This window comes from Hyla sarda, chromosome 4, assembly GCF_029499605.1.
Source record: "Hyla sarda isolate aHylSar1 chromosome 4, aHylSar1.hap1, whole genome shotgun sequence".
Classification (NCBI taxonomy): domain Eukaryota; kingdom Metazoa; phylum Chordata; class Amphibia; order Anura; family Hylidae; genus Hyla; species Hyla sarda.
In genome coordinates this window covers 102,846,009-102,869,674 of record NC_079192.1, presented here as the reverse complement: position 1 = coordinate 102,869,674, position 23,666 = coordinate 102,846,009, and the positions used below count along the sequence as shown (strand labels likewise).

The 23,666-nt window shown below is 44.0% G+C and overlaps 1 protein-coding gene and 1 non-coding gene across 4 annotated transcripts in view; both read left to right on the top strand.

The window, feature by feature from the left end:
* Positions 1–820: 820 nt before the first annotated feature.
* On the top strand, positions 821–893 carry TRNAV-CAC (transfer RNA valine (anticodon CAC)). Its single transcript has one exon. It is a non-coding gene; the product is annotated as a tRNA-Val (tRNA).
* Positions 894–4,009: 3,116 nt separating this feature from the next.
* Positions 4,010–23,666, top strand: part of SYNM (synemin) — a 67,706-nt gene continuing 48,049 nt past the window's right edge. Inside the window, exon 1 of one of the 3 annotated variants that reach the window (XM_056571839.1) lies at positions 4,010–4,131. Coding sequence is in view for 2 of the 3 variants with exons in the window: in XM_056571836.1 (XP_056427811.1) it covers positions 13,384–14,178 (795 nt within the window). In the remaining variant the exon portion in view is untranslated. Of the gene's footprint in view, positions 4,132–13,314; positions 14,179–14,556; positions 14,631–23,666 lie in introns of those variants that run through there. The other 2 variants (XM_056571836.1, XM_056571837.1) reach the window with 2 other exon arrangements.

The window sequence follows — 23,666 nt, the reverse complement described above, 5'->3', positions numbered from 1 at the left end:
ATGCCCGGACAGCCGTTGGCTGTCCGGGCATGCTGGGAGTTGAAGTTTTGCAACATCTGGAGGGCCACAGTTTGAGACCACTGCTGTAGAGACACTGATGTCAGGGCATGATGGGAGTTGTAGTTTTGAAATTTGCAAAAGCAACTGTGTGTGTGTGTGGGGGGGGGGGGGGGGGGGGAGGGGGGGGGCTGCTCTCAGGGCATGATGGGAGTTGTAGTTTTGCAACAGGTACAGGAAGAAGAACACTGCTGTATGGTGTCCACAGAGTAGCATTTAGTGCCCAGGCTGTGCCTACTCAACACCCCCGTTTTTTACCCATAGGCTACATAGTGTACTTTTCTGCCCACATATTCATGCCCAGAGATCCTTACGTAGTGCCAAAATGTACCCAGAGCAGGTCAGCAGGTTTATTGTCATTATCTACAACACTCACAGTGCTGCATCCCAGCGCTCCACGATTTACTCATCGGAACCCCCGTGAATGGACTGTTCTGCACCCTCCAGCAGAGTTATACTGCCCTCTACAGGCGAATGAAATAAATGATAGTTACCACCGTGTTTTCTTCATAACGGCAATGGTTGTGTCGGATCATACCATTCTTGTGCACTTACAGGGTGCTGACAGCAAGGAACAGACAGCTCGGATCATACCATTCTTGTGCTCTTACAGGGTGCTGACAGCAAGGAACATAAAGCTTGATACTACAACATGGACAAAAGCTTCGCGATGTAGCAAAACCTATAAAGTAAAGAAGGAAAGTACCGACATCCTACAGTCTTTCTGATAACAAAGCACGAGGCAAGCTCCTTTCATTGTAATGTTTCCGTAGTGTAGTGGTTATCACGTTCGCCTCACACGCGAAAGGTCCCCGGTTCGATCCCGGGCGGAAACACGTCTTTTAAATGTGTGGGAATTTACCTTAACATGTCACTACAGTTTTTATTTACAATTTATTGTTCTCTATTTTTAAATTTTTAAACATTTTTTTTAATTTTTAATAAAATAAAAATGTATGTATGCATCAGGCTAAAAGTGCTGCATCTAATGTTATTCAGCAGATGGCACCCTCCAAATTGCATCACAAGTAGTGTTTGGTTTACGGACTACGGAATCTCTGGGCAGAAAATTTCCGCCCGGAGATTCTGAGTGCGGCCAGCGCCGGCTGAATCAGTCTGCACTAGGACCGCACGAACACTGCAGTCTCCAATAGGCTGCAATGTGTTCTGCGATTATTTCCGCCTGAAGAATGAGCAACGCCATTCTTCAGGTGGAAATTTCCATGCAGATTTTCCTTTCACAAATTCCGCTTCACAAATTCCGAAGTGTGAATTTGTGAACAGAAACCCATTCACTACACTATACATTTCCACCTGCAATTTCATAGCGGAATTGCAGGTGGAAATTCCATAGCATGAACCTAGCCTTAGGGTACGTAAACAGGGCGTAATGTCTGAGCGGAGTTCTGCTGAAATATTCAGCTTGTAAATACTTATTGATTTCAATGGGATTCTGCTGCACTATGCACATGGCAGAATTTCTGCGGCAGATTTTTCAGCCGCAGAATTTCCCATTCCGACGCAATGAACCTGTTAGGCTGGGTTCACACTGTGGAATTTCTGGGCAGAATTTCGGCCAGAGATCGAGCCGGCGGTACTAGGACCGAGCAGACATTGCCGTCCCCATAGATGGCAATGCATTTCTGAGCAGATCTCCCAAAAGATCCACCCAGAAATGCATTGCCATCTATGGGGACGGCAATGTAGTCGGCGTGGTCCTAGTGCCGCCTGATCAATCTCCGGCAGAAATTCTGCCCAGAAATTCCACAGTGTGAACCCAGCCTTAAATGTTGCTGCTGATTCTGTTTGAACATGCATGGCCGTCTATGGAGATGCAATTGAAAACATATACTATACCCACTTAGACACAAAAATAAATAAGATGCAGGGGCCAGGATGGCGCCACTCCTACGTGCGTTTCGGCACGTAATCTTCGTTCCGGATGAAGGTTACATGGATATAATATATCTTTTCATCGTATGAAATTTATTTGTTAATGTTATTTTTATAACAGATGATTTATGCACGCAGTATTTTTATGCAATTTCATTTTTTAATTGTCATTGCTGAGTTGTGTGCTGCCTTGGACTTATCTTGCTATATTATGTACTTTGTATTTACAACCCATATAATATGATCACTTTTATGCAGAGGTTCCAGCAATGTAGCCTATATTTTGATGTAATTCATCCTTTTTTAAATGATATGTACTTTTTAACATATATTGTTTATAATAAAAATTGAACTTTTATACATTCATTAAAGTGACTCTAGTAACATTATTGTTTTTTTTTTGGGAGTTCACATTATACGGTGCCTAACTATTATGCAGGGGTTACGTTTGTTACATTACTGATATATGTAGGTTCTTTACTGTTTGGATTACCATATTTTTCGCCGTATAAGACGCACTTTTTCTTCGGCAAAACTGATGGGGGGGGGGAAGTTGGTGCGTCTTATACGGCGAATACACACCTATTGCGGCGGTCCCTGCGGCCATCAACGGCCGGGACCCGCGGCTAATACAGGACATCACTGATCGCAGTGATGCCCTGTATTAACCCTTCAGACGCAACGATCAAAGCTGACCGCCGCGTCTGAAGCGAAAGTGACACTAACCCGGCTGCTCAGTCGGGCTTTTCGGGACCGCTGTGGTGAAATCGCGGCATCCCGAACAGCTTACAGGACACCGGGAGGGACCTTACCTGCCTCCTCGGTGTCTGCTCCGATTGGGATCCCCTGCATGGCCGGTGCTCTCCTTAGACGTCATCACGTCATCGCGCACGCCGTCCCATCATCCAGTAGGAGTGGCGTGCGTAGTGACGTGCGTAGCGGCATGCGTAGCGACGTGATGATGGCGACGTGATGACGGCGACGGAGAGCGTGGATCCCGGAGAAGAAGATGACCGGAGCGTCGGGGACACCACGGGGACACGACAACAGCGGTAGAGCTACATCCAGGGCAGCGGTGACGGGTCCGTAGCGGTGGGGACACGTGGGTATTACCTCCTATACCTGTGGTCTTCAACCTGCAGACCTCCAGATGTTGCAAAACTACAACTCCCAGCATGCCCGGACAGCCAACGGGAGTTGTAGTTTTGCAACATCTGGAGGTCCGCAGGTTGAAGATCACTGTTGGGTTCAGAATCTTTTTTTTTCTAGATTTTGCACCTTTAAAATTGGGTGCGTCTTATATGCCGGTGCTTCTTATAGGTCGAAAAATACGGTATCTTAAAAAAAAGGCTGATTTATGGTAGATTGCTATGGGCATGAAATGCATTCCTTTCTTTTGAACAGTTTTGACTATCTCTCTCTCTCATTGTTTTCTAGCGCATATTCTGCAGCACAATATAATATATATACCGTATTTATCGGTGTATAACACGCACTTTTTAGGCAAAATTTTTTAGCCTAAAGTCTACCTGCGTGTTATACGCCGATAAGCCGCTGAAGATCAATGATTTAAAGCGGGCGCTTTAAATCAATGAACTGCAGCGGCTTTGCAGGTGCAGACACCACCACCGCTGCCGGCTTCTCTGCCCCTGCATGTCCTGGGGTCTAGAGCCCTGCTGCCGGCCCTTCTCTCCCCCTGGCTATCAGCGCCGCTGCCCGTTCTCTCCCCCTGGCTATCGTGCCGCTGCCCCATTGCCGGCGCCGATAGCAAGGGGGAGAGAAGCGGCACCGGCAATGGGGCAGCAGCGCCGACAGACAGGGGGAGAGAAGGGGCAGCGGCACCCATTGCCGGCGCCGCTGCCCCGTTGCCTCCCCCATCCCCGGTTGTATAATTACCTGTTGCCGGGGTCGGGTCCGCGCTGCTTCAGGCCTCGGTGTGCGTCCCCTGCGTCGTTGCTATGCACTGCGAGACGCAATGACGTCACCGACTCTCACCCTATTCACTCTTCTACCTACTTTACTCTACAGGACACCAAGGACGGCATTATTATTTAGGTGGGAAGGATGTTGCTAAAGTGTGGAGCCAAATTGGGCCAAATTGTGGCTGGAGAAAGTTGTCATGACGATCTGGCCAGATGGAGAATATGATGTGAATGACTCTGATCAGAGAAGACGCCATGTGTGAGTCACTGAATGTAACTGCACTGCAGTCACTTACTGTATATATGGTGTGAAGCAGTCATGGTGTGACAGTGTTATTTAGACATTTTGTTGTGGTATCATTGACAATGGGGAATATTTATCAAAGCTTGTGCAAAGGAATAGTTGACCATTTTTATTGAACCAGCAATTTGGTTGCTAAGAGCAACTTTTCCTCTTCACAGCTTTTGGTAAATAATGTAGAATGTGTATTGTTAGTAGTATTATGGAGGTAATATTTTTATCTGGCTCATCAGCAACAATATTATATGATAACTATATCAGTACTTTATTTTTGTGGTTTATTTTTGCAGGCGGTGGGGGGGGGGGTTGGGGGGAGTTGGTTGTGGGGGGGGGGTGGCTCGACAGGTAGGGAGGTAGGGCAATGCACAATGTAAATATATCCTAAATGTACATCTGCCATGCTGCATGAAAAATGATAGGGGATATGATGTCTGATCGCAGGGGTCCCGCAGCTGAGACCCCCACGATCACGCCCCCTCCCATAGACATGAATGGAGGGGGTGTGGCGTGACATCACGAGGGGCCGTGGTCGTGACGCCACATCTCGGTCTCGGAGGCAGCACACAGAATGCCAGGTGCTCAATTGAGATCGCGAGGGTCCCAGCGGCGGGCCCCCAGAGATCAGACTACTTATCCCCCATCCCTATCCAAAGATGTATAAAGCCCGAATACCCCTTTAATGCTGACTTTTGTTATATACTTTTCATGCAGAAATTGCAACACTTTATAAGGAGCAACAGAGAGTCAGGGCTTCATTTTAGAGATCTAGGAGGAGGGGGGTCGCAGCATTTTACAGCAATTGTAAATGCTGCAGATTTTCTGCATGTAAAAACTACAGAAAATATGTCACGTGTGACACTCCCCCTACATTGTGTTACATGTGCAGCTTTAGAAAGCACCCTGAACCTCTTAAAGGGGTACTCCACTGGAAAAAAAATATTTAAATCAACTGGTGCAAGAAAGTTAAACAGATTGGTAAATTATTTCTATTAAAAAATCTTAATCCTTACTGTACTTATCAGCTGCTGTATGATACACTGGAAGTTTTTATTTTTATTTTTATTTTTTTTTCTGCCTGACCGCAGTGCTCTCTGCTGACACCTCTGTCCATTTTAGGAACTGTCCAGAGTAGGAGCAAATCCCCATAGAAAACCTATCCTGCTCTGGAGAGGTTCTAAAATGGACTGAGGTGTCAGCAGAGAGCACTGTGGTCAGGCAGAAGGTAAATTAAAAAAGAAAATAACTTCCTGTGGATCATAACAGCAGCTGATAAATACTGGAAGGATTAAGATTTTTTAATAGAAGTAATTTACAAATCTGTTTACTATTCTGGCACCAGTTGATTTAAAAAAAAAAAAATTCTAGTGGAGTACCCCTTTAACTGCTTGTGAAGGATATAGCCATCATTAGCAGGTGCTAGCTCCCACATCATAACTGTTATAGCCATGATAATGATCTTGTGTGTTCTGCCCATTATACCCAGAAAATTGTGGCAGTAGCTCAACTGTATTAGGGTTACCACCTTGTCCACTCAAATCTGACTATATTTACATGTGTTGGTTTTAAGGCCTTCTTTTACACCCAAATATGTAAAAATGGGTATAGTTTGTAGGCGTGACTTCACTGTTGATGCTCTGAGTTTCCACTAAAGTCATTTACAGTTATTTAGTTGGGTTTCACATAAGTGTAGGCCGGATACATTTTTTGCAATCATATTATGGATGGCATTCCCAGCCTGATCAGGGGGTGTGATGACCTGGACTGACAGCTCTCACTTAAAGATAATTTTCCAAAATGTGAGTGTGGTTTTCTATTTTTTTTTTTTTTTTTTTAACAATCCGAGTGATTTATGAAATTGTTACCCCACCTAGGTATAGGGTCTTACACTAGGTAAAAGCATGGCCAGTATAGGTCTAGGCCCATGCCAGCCTGATCCCCCACTGCTCCCACAGTCACCTCCTGGTAGGTACACCTTAGGGCACAGTTACCTGATACCCTCCTTAAGTAATGTTTGTGTTATATTCATTGTCGATATTATACTGTATGGTATATTTCTTGAGGTACTCCAGTGCTAGTATTTTTATGCGGCCCCTGTTTTAAATTTTCACTATATCCTCTGGCAGCGGGGTTCCATGTCCACTCCCAGATGCATGGCATCAAATGCAACATAATTCTCTAAGGGTCTAACCTGCAGCCATTTTAGCCTCTCTATACTATGGATCATCTATCATAAGGAATCCTATCTGCGGAATGCTGCGACTGAACCTGGCAATGTTCAAAATTTCTGCTCATCCCTAATAAGCATAGACACCCAATTCAACAAATGTATTAATAGACCAGCATTCACATGGAATATTGTATAGAAAAAACAATACTTGGGTCTTAAAATATAGCTTTAAAAGCTATATTTTAAGACCCAAGTGTTTTCTTTTCTATACAATATGCTCATCCCTAATAATAATGAAACCCTTTATTAATTACTTAATAATTGTATTTATATTTAATTAAAATGCTTCACAGATCACATGAGGGCTCATAGATATGTCTGGATCTTGCTTATGTACAAGGTTGCATGGATTTATTTATTCTACTTTGTTTCAGGTTGTTTTAGGTTGCTCATTACTTTTTTTCTAACCAGTCTACATGGTCTGCATAAGTGCTAGACTCACATATCAAAGCTCATAGATTATACCAGCTGGTTGGTTACCAGGACTTCGGAAGATCTGCACTCATCATGCATTTAGGCAGCTTCAGTCTCACTATCTCCATCCAGGGGTCCAGAGGTGGGCAGTGCCCTCACACTGAGATCTTGGATAGTTCTTGAGCTCATTATGCCAATATACTCCTTTCCCAGACAGAGCCAGGAAAACTGTACTTTGCCATTTCTTATGCTTACAGCCAATAGCCAGAAGACCACAAGGGTGGTTTCAATAGGTTCTGCCATGCTTCAAATTCATTCGTTGCTGAGTGGTCTAACCACTTCCATGCAGGAATTTCAGAATTGGTTAGAAATGGTGGAAACCAGCTCCACAATCATGCACGCAGATATTAGTGGTCCAACGTAACCTACAGTCTCCCATTCCTATAGTGGCAGGTACGGCCTCTGTGGCAGAGTTGGTTGTCCTGATTCCTGCAGATTTTATTTCTACATGCTAAGAGAGGATAAAGAATCCTTTTTGACCTCACTGCTTGTGGGCTAGCAGAATGTACTGGAAATTATGTCATACATGTGCGGGGAGGTTTCTGTAGGACATAAAGGCAAAAGACCCAAGACTTAATTAGAAGTTGTGTAAATAAGAGTATGTAATGACATTCAGTATCTATAGAGGAACCATTTGTTTGGTCAGTCTGCTTAGAAGGCAGGATTTAGATCAGTACATGTATACATTAGTTGATCTAGGTTAAATGGGCACTGTCAGATCCAAAAACTGTTTATATGATTTAACCTGATGAAAATTAAAGACCTTTTGTAATGTGGTTGTTTATAGTTTTTTTTATATATTTAATAAAGAAAACAGCTCCTGAAAATCCCACCATTTGGGGTCCCTATACCTACTGGGCTACTAACCAGTCCTGCAGCAGCATCAGGCTTGTCCATGAGTCACGGACAAGACAAGAGATAATTCATGGACAAGGCTGCATGAGCAGACACAACAGTCACCTTCAGCACAGTAGAAAGCAATATAATCCTACTGCCACAACTGCATAAAAGGTAATAGGGCGTGAAGCCAATGCACACCATCCTCGCTAGCTGGGTAACGGGCTTCACAGCCAAATACCTGAGTTTTATTGGGAAATGGCTTATGAAAGCACACATAGGGCATATATTCACCCCCCCCCCCCCCCCACACACACACACACACAGGGGTTACCTTATTGGTAACACTACAGTTCACACATGCCCAAAATGTGAAGGCCCTCATGCTCACCTTCTGTTTTTGGTCCTGCCCTTCTATTAAGTGATAAGCCTATCAGGCTGCATTTGTGAGAGGGGTTTTGGATATTTAACACACGCCCCCCCCCCCCCCCATCACACAGGTGTGTGTGCATTGCGTTTGGCGGTGTTTCAGTTTACTGTGCACTGCTGTCAGCTCGTACGTCCCCTCTCAAGAGTTTGTAGTTCAGTGCGGGGGTTACGTGTATTGGCAAGTGTTCCCGGTTGTGGTGGGTAAGTGCGGGGATCGGGCAATGCGGGTTATTCAAGTCCCGGCGTATTGCGATAGTTTGCAGACTACTTATGTTATCGGTGGGCCGGGGTCGACGTGTCTGCAGCGCTGGCGAGGATATGGCCGCAGCAGCGGGTTATCATTGGTGCATTGGTGGGATGAGTATGGCTTAGTCGATGTGCCCCAAGTGCTGCTGGAAAATTTACCCGGTCAGCTGCAGGTTCAGGGGCCCGGTAAAAGGGTGCTGTGCAAGCCTGGCGAGCGCTTCTGGGCATCGTGCGGCTACCTGTGCAGTGCAGGGACGCCGTCACTAGGCGCTGCATGGTGTTTTGGCAGGGAAGATGTCTTGTTGTATAAAGTAAGAAAAAAAGGAGGTTGTAAGTGGCTGTAACAGTTTATATGTATGGGTAGGCAGGTGTTCATAGAGGTGTATATATGCATTGGCCCTGGTCTTTGTAGAGATACTGGTCCAGGTCAGGGTAGCATATATATAATTAAAAAAACATTTTTTTTATTTTGTAAGTAATTTGTATGGTATATGGGGGAAAGTTTTGAGCTATGTTGTTTACATTTTGCAGGCGGTGTTTCCAGTCGGTTGTCGTTGATAGCATTTTCTTTTTTCTGGTTGTTAAGTTTACGACACGCATTCTTTGTCATGCATTTATATTTCGCATTACATATTACGTTTACATTCACAATACTGGCACATGTCCAGTTGTGTCACCATGAGTGAGGAATAGTAATCATGTCACAAGCATGTCGGGTACTTGGTAGGATGTCACTGTTTGCATATGATTAGTAAAGGTTGTTTTTGTTAGGGTCTTTCGGTACATGGGTGCTCACAGACACTAATTCTGTCACATGGACAGTAAGGCTGTATATTAACACAAACACGTAACATATTTAATACAGGACACAAAGGTGGTGATTTCACCGTTTAATTCTGACTCTTCTTCAGGGGAAGATCACCACAGAGGACAGTTGCTGACACGTTTTCAGGTCATCCTCATGCAACAGCAATTGGTTTGCCAGTTTACCTTACACGTTCTTTAGGGGCAGACAAGGGCTCACTGTTGCTCACCATCTCGAAATCAGAGTAACAGTTACCCACACATCTTCTTCTTCAGGGGGAATTGTCGCAATTGGTGTTGCTGACATGTCTTCAGAGCATCAAAGTACCACTAGGCCATGGTTTGCTGTTATCCTGACACGTTTTTCAGGGGTGATCTCTGCTTGCGGCTGTTAATGACACGTCTTCAGAGCAGTTGCCCGTTTCATACGTCATTTACGTTCTCATATCACTCAGTGACAGTTAAACCGACTGCTCAGCGTGGAGTAGCACGTTTTTGATTAAAGCATGCATGGTAGATTTATTGATCACTTCTGGGGTTGTTTAGGTCACTCAGGGTTGTATGCACAGTCTAAGCGGTATACCGTGATTTGTATCTCTTGCAAATCACGGAATTTTCCTACAAGTATGGTGGCACTCATTTTTATGATTATCACAAGAGTTTCTCGGCCAAAGCGGCAGCATCTTTAGTCAATAAGCCTTTGTAGCAGATTGGAGCATAGTTGATACTGAACTCCTTTGCAATCACTTTGCGGGTTTAAAATCTCCTGCGTGCACAATCTGTCAATCTATATCCCACACGGCAGCCTGGTGTTCAGGGAGCAATCAGCCAGTAGAGCCCGGTACCAGCAGTAGCTCTAGCCCAATGCCAGCGCTTGGTCAGAAATCGTCTCCTTCCGTGGATAAGTTGGGGCGCCCAGGCAGGTACCTGGGAAGGAGCCAGATTTGTAACAATTATAATCTGTCGACATGCAATTATAGTTACTGTAGACTTCTATATGTTTGCTTTCTATGCTATAGAGCACACCCTAGTATGGTCTGCTCACAAAAAGGCATGACTAGGCGGGGTGCAGGTTCCCGCCCTGGTCAGAATCCTGTCAGGACACCCTAAAACTGGCTGGGTGCATTGGCTGGTAGACAGGTTTGTTGAGGGGTTTCAGACAGGCTTGATCATGTTACCACAGTGCACCTACGAGTGTAATAACCTGTTGTCAGCAAGTAATGACCCTAACACTGTCTCCCAGCTGTTAGAAAATGAATTAGAAAAAGGGTACATGATTGGCCTCTTCATGATTCCACCATTCGATACTTGGAGAGTCAGCCCCGTGGGGGTAGTATGTGGAAAATTTAACAATAAAAAGTGTTTGATTTGCGATTTGTCAGCACCATATTCATCTGTAATACCCAGGATCAATTTGCTTATTCCATCCGTGGAATTCTCAATGCATTATGCATCAATCGATGAGGCCATTCAAATCATAATTCGACTAGGTCCCGGTACTTGGTTGACAAAAACAGACATTATGGATGCTTTCAAGCTGTTACCTGTGAGACAGGATCTTTGGAGGTGGTATGGGGTTAAGTGGAAAGGTTTGTACTATTTTGCAACTAAACTAACTTTCGGATCCAAAAGCAGTCCTTGGCTCTTTGACCAGCTTGCTCGAGCTTTGCATTGGGCTCTGGTCAATGTCGACAGTTGCCCGTACGTTATCCACTACCTAGATGACTTCCTGGTACTGGAACCGCCGGATGTGGAGCCGATAGGTTGGTAGATCTGTTAGGGCTGTTTGCTGAAGTGGGGGTGCCAGTTTCTCCCAATAGACATATTGGCATAGTGTTGGACATGGTCAATATGCAGGCCCGACTGCCAGTAGAGAAGTTAAGCAGGATTAAAGCGACAAGTCACAGGTTTTCCTGCACACAGGTTACTGCAAGGGTCAAACTACAAAGCCGGCTGGGGATGTTGGACTTCGCAATGCGTATAATTCCCCAAGGCAGGTAATTTGTATCTCGATTATTGACTTTACTGCACACGGTAGCTCACCAGGACAGTTGTATTTATTTGGACGCAGAGGCCATGGCCGATCTTCTCATGTGGGATAAGTACATTGCTGAGTGGAACGTGGTTTCAATGTTTGTCCCAGGACAATGGTCAACTGAGGTTCGGAATCTGGTAGGTTTTGATAGTACCTGAGCATTTCTACTCCATTAAGGCGGCCGCTTGTGTGTGGGGGCATAATTGGTGTAATCAGTCAGTGTTATTTTACTGTGACAGTGAAGCTACAGTGGGGATTGTTAACAAAGGCAGATCTAAGAAAGGTCGGGTAATGTCTTTCATCAGGAGATTGGTGTTTCTGTCACTTCTATATAAGTTTAATCTTGTCTGCCGACACATACCGGGTGTCTTGAATATGGCAGCAGATGCTTTGTCGAGGGCTAATTTTCGCCTTTTCTCTCAGGTCATGCCCCATGTGGATCCCGTTGACACGCTTGTCCTTCACAAGCTCTAATGATGGATTGAAGTTCCATTCACAAGTGGCCAGCAACCTTATCAGAGACTCTCTAGCACCGAGCACTAGGAAAGCCTATGACATTGCCTTCCACGCTTATACCACTTATCTTAGCCACATTAATGTTCCTTTTTCTTTTGACACTACTCATCCTGTCATTAATTGGGGTTTTCCACTTATCTTTACACCTGTCACATAACACTATCAAAACTTATTTAGCTGGGTTGCAACACTTTATTTCATTATCTTTCCTGGATAGACCATCAATCTTTTTTTGCATGCTGTTAAAGCGGCCCTCAGAGGTATCCAGGTGCATAGTGTCCCCAAGGGGCCGTCCCGCAAACCGATTACTGGGATTGTGTTCAGGTCCATGTCAGAAGCATTGGACAAACGACCATTCTGGCACCTCCCCAGTCCAGTGATCAAGGCAGCTATGTACCTAGCTTTTTATGAGTTCCTCAGACCGGGGGAATTTTCATGCACTAACGTCCAAAGTCCAAGCCTTTGCTCAAGTGTCAGTTAATGGGGAGGGATAGTTTTTTCGAGCTCAATGTCTCAGTCATGAAAACTTGCAGGTGAGGGTTTCGGTAAACTACTTTCCCTCACAGAATGCCTGGTGTCCGGTGGTGGTATTACTATCAGTTTTGAGCAGCAAACTGATGATCACCCACTATTACCCTTTGGTTCGTTTCTCACATACAGTATGATCACCACTTTGGGAGGTAATCATCGGGAATTCTCAGGTCACTCTTTTCGCATTAGGGCAGCATCTGCCACATCACAACACAAGGTTCCTCTGCACATTATACAGAAGTTAGGGAGGTGAAAGTCAGGCTGTTATGCTACTTATGTTCCAAATCCCCACAACGAAATGGCTGATGTTTTCAGATATTTGGTATTGTAATTTCCAATAAATTATTTTTATTACTGCACGGTTTTGTATTTTTGCCCTCTAAAGGCTAACCCCCGGTCACTGTTTTTGGGCACAGTTCAACCGCTTTACTATGCAGTGTTACGCATATGTGTTTATTTGTTTCCTTACAGGAACCACTGAATAAGTATTATCTACTGGTGTAGGTAAGTCTTGCCAGTCACGTGTGGAGACCTGACAAAAAAATAAATGAAAACAACAAAAAAATTGTAACATCTTGCACAAAAACTATATCAATGAATGGTTATGGCTCTTGGAAGGTAGGGTGAAAGCCACAGGTAATTGTGGTAGGCATTGTTTGTGGGCATTTTATTATTTAATTAAAGACTGGCATGATATTCTGCTTCTTCCAAAAGTGGTTCTGCAGTTGCTGAGGTATGTATTATAAGGAATAATATATGCTCTCCTAAATTATTGAGAATATACTGTGTATAGTCATGTTCTGTTACCTCTAGATTTCTGCTGTATTGACCTAGGAACTATTCTTCTAGTTTACAGCAGAGATACACAATCCCATATACTTTGGCGGCATTGTCCCAGCAGATGGCACTGTCTTGCTTCACATTGTACAAAACTTTCATCCTTTCCGAAGTACTTCTCAGTACCCCGTCTGTACACCCCTCCTTCTTAAATTGCCACTCCCTGTAGCTATGAAAGCTGTGTCACTTCAGGTAGAGACTCAGATCTCTGTGGGCAGCTTGAGGAAAGGAGCTAAATTGTAGGGTAATATAGGGATCAAAATTGGCTTTAAACATGTTGTACGTAAGGAGAGGGTTTGGGGATGAGAAAGCTCAACTAAATGAATTAAATAAACGTTTGGACCAGTACCTATCGAAAGTTAGGCAGCTAGAAGCAGAGAACCAGGTACTGGTAGAAGAGATCCACAGACTTCGCCAGGAAAGAGGAGCAGAGTGGACACAGGTTTACTACAATGAAATATGCCAACTGAGGAGACAAGTGGAAGAGCTCAGTGTACAAAAATGTGAAGCAGAACTACAGAAGGACACTGTCTTACAAGAACTTCAGGACTTGCAAGAATTATGGGAGCAAGTGAGGTCCGTCAGACTGAGAATTGACCAACAGCTAGAACTTTACAAGAAAGATCTGCACCAAGCAAAAGTTAACCAGGCAGCATTGGAAGAACTGTATTTTCGGCTCCAACAAGAATGTCAGATGCTTAAAACTTCTCAACAAGAAGAAATGTTTGCCCTCAGAGATCAGGCTGTTCAGGTGCCTCTTCAGATGACCATGCAGGAGGTTGTGCGACCGAGGCTAAGCCTAGAGGATGTACAGAGCTTGTCACTGGAGATTTCAGAGTCCTGGAAGGAGGTATTTCTGGTCTACCAGAAAAAAATTGAGAAACTAGAGAACTCACTGGATATGGATGTAGAACAACGACTTGGAGTGGAGGAGGAGGTAAAAGTACAGAAACTACAAATAGAAGAATTGCACAAAGAACATGAGGAACTCCTGAGAATCCAGGATATGTTACAAAAAGAGCTGTTGAGGATGAAAGAGAAGTACATGCTGGAGGTGGAGGAGTACCAGGTAGGTAAATCTATCCCATACAGAAATCATTGTGTGCTATAATAAAAACTAACATCATCAATGTATACAATGACAGCATATACCGGGTATCAAGGGAGGCAGCAAACATATAAAAATCCTATCATATTGAAAGGTCAGTGCTGTTTTAAACAACTTCCCTCTGTCTGATAGCCTATGTCATTCCTAACATGTTTGTAAATGACTTAATTTACCAAAAAAATATGCATTACCTCAGAAAAAAGCCCTAAGGTCTTGGCCACCAGGTGTCTCTCTAACCTGCAAACTTTTTTCCACTGACTGTTAGGGGAATTCCATCTCCAGAGCGATCAAAACAGAGCACAGAAAATGGGGATGGGGCTTAGCTTGTGCTCTGTATAATGGAGAACCTAGACTGTGTGCATGCAATGAGAGGCTGTCTGCCTCCTCCAGATGACTCACACTGTGCCTGCAAGGTAAATTAAGGCATTCCTCATACCTCTGACCATCCTAAAGTTTTGGGCAGCTGTCCCTTTACATCATTATCAGCAGTAGTTTACTGCATGAACCCAGGTTTTTTTATGTTGTATCTCCTTCCTTGCTGTGAAGCTATTATCCTTGAAAAGCAGTGCATTAATATCTTCCTACCCCCTACATTTTATCTATATAGCTTAATGTGTACCTCATCCGGCAGAACAGTGCAGCTGCCTTTTCTCCAGCACTAAATCATGACATATCAGAGAAGTGTAGGGGCCCTGTGATTGGGCACAAAAGTAAGGCAAAAGAAGTCCAGGTGTGCACTGCTGTCAAATAGCCCTGCTAAGTTCTCTCCCCCCTAAAATGGGTAATGAGAAATAGCAGTGCACCATTGAGAGCGACCTTTAGGAACTTAAAGGGGTAATCCAGGAAAAAAAAAACTTTCTATATATATCAACTGACTCCAGAAAGTTAAACAGATCTGTAAATTACTTCTATTAAAAAATCTTAATCCTTTCAGTACTTATGAGTTGCTGAAGTTGAGTTGTTCTTTTCTGTCTAAGTGCTCTCTGATGACACCTGTCTCGGGAACTGTCCAGAGTAGAAGCAAATCCCCATAGCAAACCTCTTCTACTCTGTGCAATTCCCGAGACAAGCAAAGATGTCAGCAGAGAGCACTGTTGCCAGATAGAAAATAACAACTCAATTTCAGCAGCTGATAAGTATTGGAAGGATTGAGATTTTTTAATAGAAGTCATTTACAAATCTGTTTAACTTTCTGGAGCCAATTGATATAAAAAAAAAACGTTTTTCCCTGGAATAACCCTTTAATGACAGCAGTGAGGGCACTAACATCACCTTGTAGCCACTCTAAGGGGTTAATGTAACAAATCCAGGCAGGTTTTTAAAACCTTCGAAAGTACAGGTATGATTTCATTAATAAATACCACTGAAAAAAAACTTTCCTACAAAATCTAAAGAATAAAATCTATATTTGTGCCCTAGCAATATAATGGCCCCCGAGGCATCAGTCCACATCTTATCCTGGCCCTGCCTATATAACAAATCTGTCTAGTAGCACAGTGATACCATATTACTAGTATTACTAGTACTAGTAGCTATGCAATAATACATACTATATTGTATTACCAGGCATGGCTTACAGTTATGTGACCTATTAAAACATTGCCATGAACCTTAATCCCTGCACAATCTGTAGTTACATTATTAAAATGCCCATGCACCTGCCATATATATACAGACAGTCAGGCTGGGCCTGTGTAACAGTAGATGCAATGGCTGTACAGAAATAGCTTCACTTGTTCTGTATCTATCATCTTTGTGGGGATTACTTAGAAATAACTTTGTTGATCTAACTTTAGTATTGGCCAACAATGTGTGATCTGTAGGATCTAGACTAGAGTTGCCACCTTTCTAGCAAAAAAATAACAAACATGCTAATTTGCATAATTAATTTTATATGCGTGACATCACAGGAAGTGATAAAAGAGAATACATATGCGGGGGATTAAAATGGCATGGGGGGGATGAGATGGCACAAGGAGGACCAATCCCCCCTTTAAAACCCCCTTGTGCCATTTCACCCCCCCCCGATCCCTTGTGCCATTTCAACTTCCCCCCCTCTTTATTGATTCCCCCTCCTTATCTCCCTGTGCCATTTTAATTGTTTATTTTTCATAGAAAATTACCGTATTTATCGGCGTATAACACGCACTTTTTAGGCTAAAATTTTTAGCCTTAAGTCTGTGTGCGTGTTATACGCCGATACACCCCCAGGAAAGGCAGGGGGAGAGAGGCCGTCGCTGCCCGCTTCTCTCCCCCTGCCTTTCCTGGGGTCTAGAGCGCTGCTATCGGCCCTTTTCACCCCCTGGTTATCGGCGCCGCTGCCCGTTCTGTCCCCCTGACTATCGGTGCCGGCGCCGATTGCCAGGAAGAGAGAAGCGGCGCCGACAGCCAGGGGGAGAGAAGGGGCAGCGGCACCCATTGCCGGCGCCGCTGCCCCGTTGCCTCCCCCCATCCCCGGTGGCATAATTACCTGAGTCCGGTCCGCGCTGCTCCGCTGCTCCAGGCCTCCGTCGTGCGTCCCCGGCGTCATTGCTATGCGCTGAACGGCGCGGCGCATGACGTCAGTGCGCCGCGCCGTGCATAGCAACGACGCCGGGGACGCACGACGGAGGCCTGGAGCAGCGGAGCAGCACGGACCGGACTCAGGTAATTATGCCACCGGGGATGGGGGGAGGCAACAGGGCAGCGGCGCCGGCAATGGGTGCCGCTGCCCCTTCTCTCCCCGTGGCAATCGGCGCCGGCACCGATAGTCAGGGGGACAGAACGGGCAGCGGCGCCGATAACCAGGGGGTGAAAAGGGCCGACAGCAGCGCTCTAGACCCCAGGAAAGGCAGGGGGAGAGAAGCGGGCAGCGACGGCCTCTCTCCCCCTGCCTTTCCTGGGGGTATATCGGGGTATACACGCGCACACACGCACCCTCATTTTTTCATGGATATTTGGGTAAAAAACTTTTTTTACCCAAATATCCGTGGTAAAATGAGGGTGCGTGTTATAGGCCGTGGTATATAAGGCCGTGGTTATAGTGCGTGGTATACCCCGATAAATACAGCAACATGGAAACACCAGCTGCATCTGTAAAATACCGTCTGGGTGGCAACCCTAACGGATCATCAGAATGAAAGGGCTGTGTCTCAGTACATCTATAGGTGTACACTGTACAGTAGGGTACTATCTAGCAAAAATGATTGATCTGAAAGGGTTAGATAGCAATTCTTCTCTTTAAAGCCAAAGGGAAAAATACCTTCCTGAGAGAACTTTTGCAGAAATATATCAAGGGGAAATATCCAGTAAACAGTTGTAGCGTTTGCCATTTTTAACAAGGTAGCTCTACATTTTATTAGCGTAGCATGCTGCAGCCTATGCTTCCGATTAAGGAAATTTAAGAGGTGAGCAGTGATGCAAACACTATTGTATGCATCGTCACTCTAGGTATATTAATAGCATAGCATTCCACAGAAACAGGGAAATGTGCCGCTGACTGCTACATCTGTACTCATTCATGGCCTTGTTCATATCGCCATTGGATACTCAATTTGGGGCTTCCATCGCAGATTCCACTCAAGGACAAAAAACAGAGCTGAAAAGTCCTTTACACAAGGGACATCAGGTTTTCATCTGGTGTCCATTCATTTAGCATATCTTTTGTCTGCTCAGGTCCCACTGTTTAAACAAATTCTGAATGGACCGATCCTGGTTTTGGCTTACATATACTAGTGCAAAAAAAACGTGGCAAATACTGGCATGTGAAACCAGCCTAAGTCAGATCCAGATTTTGGACACTTACCAATACACTGGGGATAAACTGACCAGACAAAATTTTGCATCAGTATGTAAAACATAAAAGAGGCACAAATCCTTGCATTAGGCCTTAATCACACATTCAGATGAAAATACAGTCATGGCCATAAATGTTGGCACCCCTGAAATGAAGTATTTCTCACAGAAAAGGATTGCAGTAACACATGTTTTGCTATACACATGTTTATTCCCTTTGTGTGTATTGGAACTAAACAAAAAAGGGAGGAAAAAAAGAAAATTGGACATAATGTCACACCAAACTCCAAACATGGTCTGGACAAAATTATTGGCACCCTTTCAAAATTGTGAAAAAATAAGATTGTTTCAAGCATGTGATGCTCCTTTAAACTCACTTGGGGCAAGTAACAGGTGTGGGCAATATAAAAATCACACCTGAAAGCAGATAAAAAGGAGAGAAGTTCACTTAGTCTTTGCATTGTGGGTCTGTGTGTGCCACACTAAGCATGGACAACAGAAAGAGGAGAAGAGAACTGTCTGAGGACTTGAGAACCAAAATTGTGAAAAAATATCAACAATCTCAAAGTTACAAGTCCATCTCCAGAGATCTAGATTTGCCTTTGTCCACATTGCGCAACATTATCAAGAAGTTTGTAACCTATGGCACTGTAGCTAATCACCCTGGGCATGGACGGAAGAGAAAAATTGAAAGGCTAATGAAAATTAAAGGTGTCAATGCAGGATAGTCCGGATGGTGGATAAGCAGCCCCAAACAAGTTCCAAAGATATTCAAGCTGTCCTGCAAGCTCAGAGAGCATCAGTGTCAGCGTGAACTATCCGTCGACATTTAGATTAAATGAAACGCTAGGACAGGAGACCCAGGAGGACCCCACTGCTGACACAGAGACATAAAAAAGCAAGACTACATTTTGCCAAAATGAACTTGAGTAAGCCAAAATCCTTTTGGGAAAATGTCTTGTGGACAGATGAGACCAAGAAAGAGCTTTTTGGTAAAGCACATCATTCTACTGTTTACTGAAAATGGAATGAGGCCTACAAAGAAAAGAACACAGTACCTACAGTGAAATATGGTGGAGGGTCAATGATGTTTTGGGGTTGTTTTGCTGCCTCTGGCATTGGGTGCCTTGAATGTGTGCAAGGCATCATGAAATCTGAGGATTACAAACGGATTTTGGGTCGCATTGTACAGCCCAGTGTCAGAAAGCTGGGTTTGCATCCGAGATCTTGGGTCTTCCAGCAGGACAATGACCCCAAACATACGTCAAAAAGCACCCAGAAATGGATGGCAACAAAGCGCTGGAGAGTTCTGAAGTGGCAGCAATGAGTCCAGATCTAAATCCCATTGAACTTGCTGTTGGAAAAAGGCGCCTTCCAATAAGAGAGACCTGGAGCAGTTTGCAAAGGAAGAGTGGTCCAACATTCTGGCTGAGAGGTGTAAGAAGCTTATTGATGGTTATAGGAAGCAACTGATTTCCTAATATTTAGTTAAGGGTGCCACCTCCCATTTTTGGAGTTTGGTGTGACATTATGTCCAATTTGCTGTTTTTCCTCCCTTTTTTTGGTTTAGTTCCAATACAAAAGAGAATAAACATGTGTATAGCAAAACATGTGTTACTGCAATCCTTTTCTGTGAGAAATACTTCATTTCAGGGGCACCTACATTTACGGCCATGGGCCGGCATTTCTAATTATAGGTGTAAGTGAAGCATTTTTTTACACCTTTTATTTTTGTGTGCTGGTAATGTGTAGAAGCACCAAATTTATTATATGGTCACAGAGCATTTAATACATTTTGTGCAGGTCACATTTTCTGAAATTTCTCTCTTCACATACAGCAAAAAGCTAAGCTAAGTCTGGGCTGGTGTAGTTTTAGAGACTTTACTTCACAAAAAAAGCGCAGTTTATAGAACCCTTCCATATCATGTGTATTGCCAAAATCAGTGGATTGCAACTCAAAATGAGCAGAAATGTGTAAACCAAAAGGCACAAAAAAAGCGCAAATAAACTCTGATTGCGCCTGTTTTTGCACCTTTTGTAGACACAAAAAACAGTCTAAAGAGAATGATAAATGTCGGCCATGATGTATCAGATAAAATGGATTATTTTGTTCTACATTTTGTTATACTGTAAGTTGTCCATTTTCTATCTGTATTTTCTCTGGGTTTTTTTCTTGCTAAACTAACAATCTATTGATTTCTGCTGGCTTCAAATGGTACCAATAAGGCTCAGGTGTAACAGGCTGTGTTTTATAATTCTATATTCATAAAATAGACGCATAACATTTTTATTGTGCATAAAACCCTTTGAATGCATTAAAGTCATACTGAAATGATCATCATGCTCTCCTCCTGTAAAAATCAAATATGCACAGGTGTTGGGAAGATGGTTCATGCACAAAGATAGATAGACAGCAAACAAAAAGAATTTAGTCCAGCACTATATCCATGTTAAAACTTAAAGGGGTACTCCGGTGGAAAACTTTTTTTTTTAAATCAACTGGTGCCAGAAAGTTAAACAGATTTGTATATTACTTCTATTAAAAAATCTTAATCCTTCCAGTACTTATTAGCTGCTGAATACTACAGAGGATATTCTTTTCCTTTTGGAACACAGAGCTCTCTACTGCCATCACGAGCACAGTGCTCTCTGCTGACATCTCTGTCCAAATGTTTTCCAAAAAGTAAAGAATTTCCGCTGTAGTATTCAGCAGCTAAAAAGTACTGGAAGGATTAAGATTTTTTAATAGAAGTAATTTACAAATCTGTTTAACTTTTTGGCACCAGTTGATAAAAAAAAAAAAAAAAAGAAAAAAGAAAGTTTTCCACCGGAGTACCCCTTTAATTTCTTCATTCCATTATAATAGATAATAAAAAAAGGTTAATAATAAACAGCAGTATCCTTAACCAAAGTTATAACATGATTAAGAACCAATCAGTCTGAAGTTGAGATTCTGTAGTATAACCTGGAAGAATAAGTACATACTACACCATGGATGTATATTACTTACTATAAATTAGTTCCTTAACTAATAATGGGCTATATTTTTTTTAACAAAGGTGTTTAAAGGGGTACTCCGGTGAAAAACTTTTTTTTTTTAAATCAACTGGTGCCAGAAAGTTAAACAGATTTGTAAATTACTTCTATTAAAAATCTTAATCCTTCCTGTACTTATTAGCTGCTGAATACTACAGCGGAAATTCTTTTCTCTTTTAGACACACAGCTGTTGTCACGATTCGGCTTACAGGTTGTGGATCCACTGTGTCAGCGAGGGATTGGCGTGGACCGTGCTGGTGGACCGGTTCTAAGAGGCTACTGGTGTTCACCAGAGCCCGCCGCAAAGCGGGATGGTCTTGCTGCGGCAGTAGCAACCAGGTCGTATCCACTAGCAACGGCTCAACCTCGCTGACTGCTGAGAAGGCGTGGGACAGAAGGACTAGGCAGAGGCAAGGTCAGACGTAGCAGAAGGTCGGGGCAGGCGGCAAGGTTCGTAGTCAAGATGGATAGCAGGAGATCAGGTAACACAGGCTTGGACAACACTAAACGCTTTCACTGGCACAAGGCAACAAGATCCGGCAAGGAAGTGCAGGGGCAGTGAGCAGATATAGCCAGGGAGCAGGTGGAAGCCAATTAAGCTAATTGGGCCAGGCACCAATCATTGGTGCACTGGCCCTTTAAGTCTCAGAGAGCTGGCGCGCGCGCGCCCTAGAGAGCGGAGCCGCGCGCGCCAGTACATGACAGCAGGGGATTGGGACGGGTAAGTGACTTGGGATGCGATTCGCGAGCGGGTGCGTCCCGCTGTGCGAATCGCATCCCCGACGGCCATGTCAGTGCAGCGCTCCCGGTCAGCGGGACCGACCGGGGCGCTGCAGGGAGAGAGACGCCGTGAGCGCTCCGGGGAGGAGCAGGGACCCGGAGCGCTCGGCGTAACAGCTGTCTGCTGACATCATGAGCACAGTGCTCTCTGCTGACATCTCTATCCATTTTAGGAACTGTCCAGAACAGCATATGTTTGCTATGGGGATTTCCTTTTACTCTGGACAGTTCCTAAAACGGACAGAGATGTCAGCAGAGAGCACTGTGCTCATGATGTCAGTAGACAGCTCTGTGTTCCAAACGGAAAAGAATTTCCACTGTAGTATTCAGCAGCTAATAAGTACAGGAAGGATTAAGATTTTTTAATAGAAGTAATTTACAAATCTGTTTAACTTTCTGGCACCAGTTGATTTAAAAAAAAAATTTTTTCATCGGAGTACCCCTTTAAGGGGTATTCCCATCTTAGACATTTATGGTAAATCCACAGACAAGCTATAAGGCTATGTTCACAAGTCAGGATTTCTGCATGCGGAATTCCGGACGGATTCCGCATGCAGATTCTGCATCAAATTAAAGTACAATAGACTTCAATAATATTCCACACTCCTATTCACACTTTACAATTTCCACATTTGGAATCCGCATGTATTCTGCACGGAATCCATATTGATTCAGTAGGGAATCCGCACAAGCCAGAAACCACCCAAATGATTGCTGATGCAGAATTGGTGCGGATGTGCGGAAATTCCTGATGTGTGAACATAGCCATAATGTCTGATGGATGGAGGCCATCTATGGGGTTACACCGTTTCTGTACCTGCTCTTCCCATCTATGTTAAAGGGGTACTCCGGCCCTAAAGCATCTTATCCCCTATCCAAAGAATAGGGGATAGGATGTCTGATCACGGGGGTCAACTCAATGCAAGCCTATGGGATGGGGCGTGACGGCTGTCATGCTCCCTCCCATAGGCTTGCATTGAGGGGACAGAGTCGTGATGTAACAAGGGGTGGAGTCATGTCACGATACCCCTGCCCCGGAGTCGTGATTCTTCAGATACGGAGCGATCATCGCTTCGTGCAGCTGAGACAGGTGGGTGCTGCATGAGAGATTTTGGGGGTCCCCAGCGGCGGGACCCCCGCGATCAGACATCTTATCCCCTATCCTTTGGAGAGGGGATAAGATGTCTTAGGACCGGAGTACCCCTTTAATAATAAAACAGTGTCAAACAGCCGTTTGGATGTTTTTTGTACTCCTGGCTACCTCTGGCTGTAGCTGGAGGGGATCAGAGGAAGATGTGGTTCCCAGAAGTTGGACTTGCATTATCAGACATTTATGCCATATCCTGTAGACCTTTGTAAATGGTGGCCATCATTTCTGCTAAATGTGGTGTAGTAAGATATTTAAAAAAAAATGCTAGGAGCATTATAACAAAAAAAAATTGTAAAGTTGTATACTTGCCTGGTCCTCCTACCACCCCAATTTCCTGTTCCCTTTAAATACAGGGCATATGACTGTTGCATCCAATTTTGTTAAATAAACTTTATATCATGACAAATACACAATAAGGCTAGGTTCACACTACAGAAATTCTGACTGGAGATTCCGAGTGTGACAAGCGACGACTGAATCAGTTGGCAATAGGTCTGTGCAGACACTGCCGTCCCCATAAACGGCAATGTCTTAGGCTCAAATTTGATATAAAGAATGAGCTGAAGTTAGATAGAAGTTTTTACGCAGCTAGTGAGGGGTAGATTGAAGTTTCCCCACATGCGCAATAGAGATTATTAGGCTGGTGAAAGGTTTAAGGTTCTCCGCTTGTGCAGTTTACTAGTGATATAAGCTGAGTGCCAGTGGGAG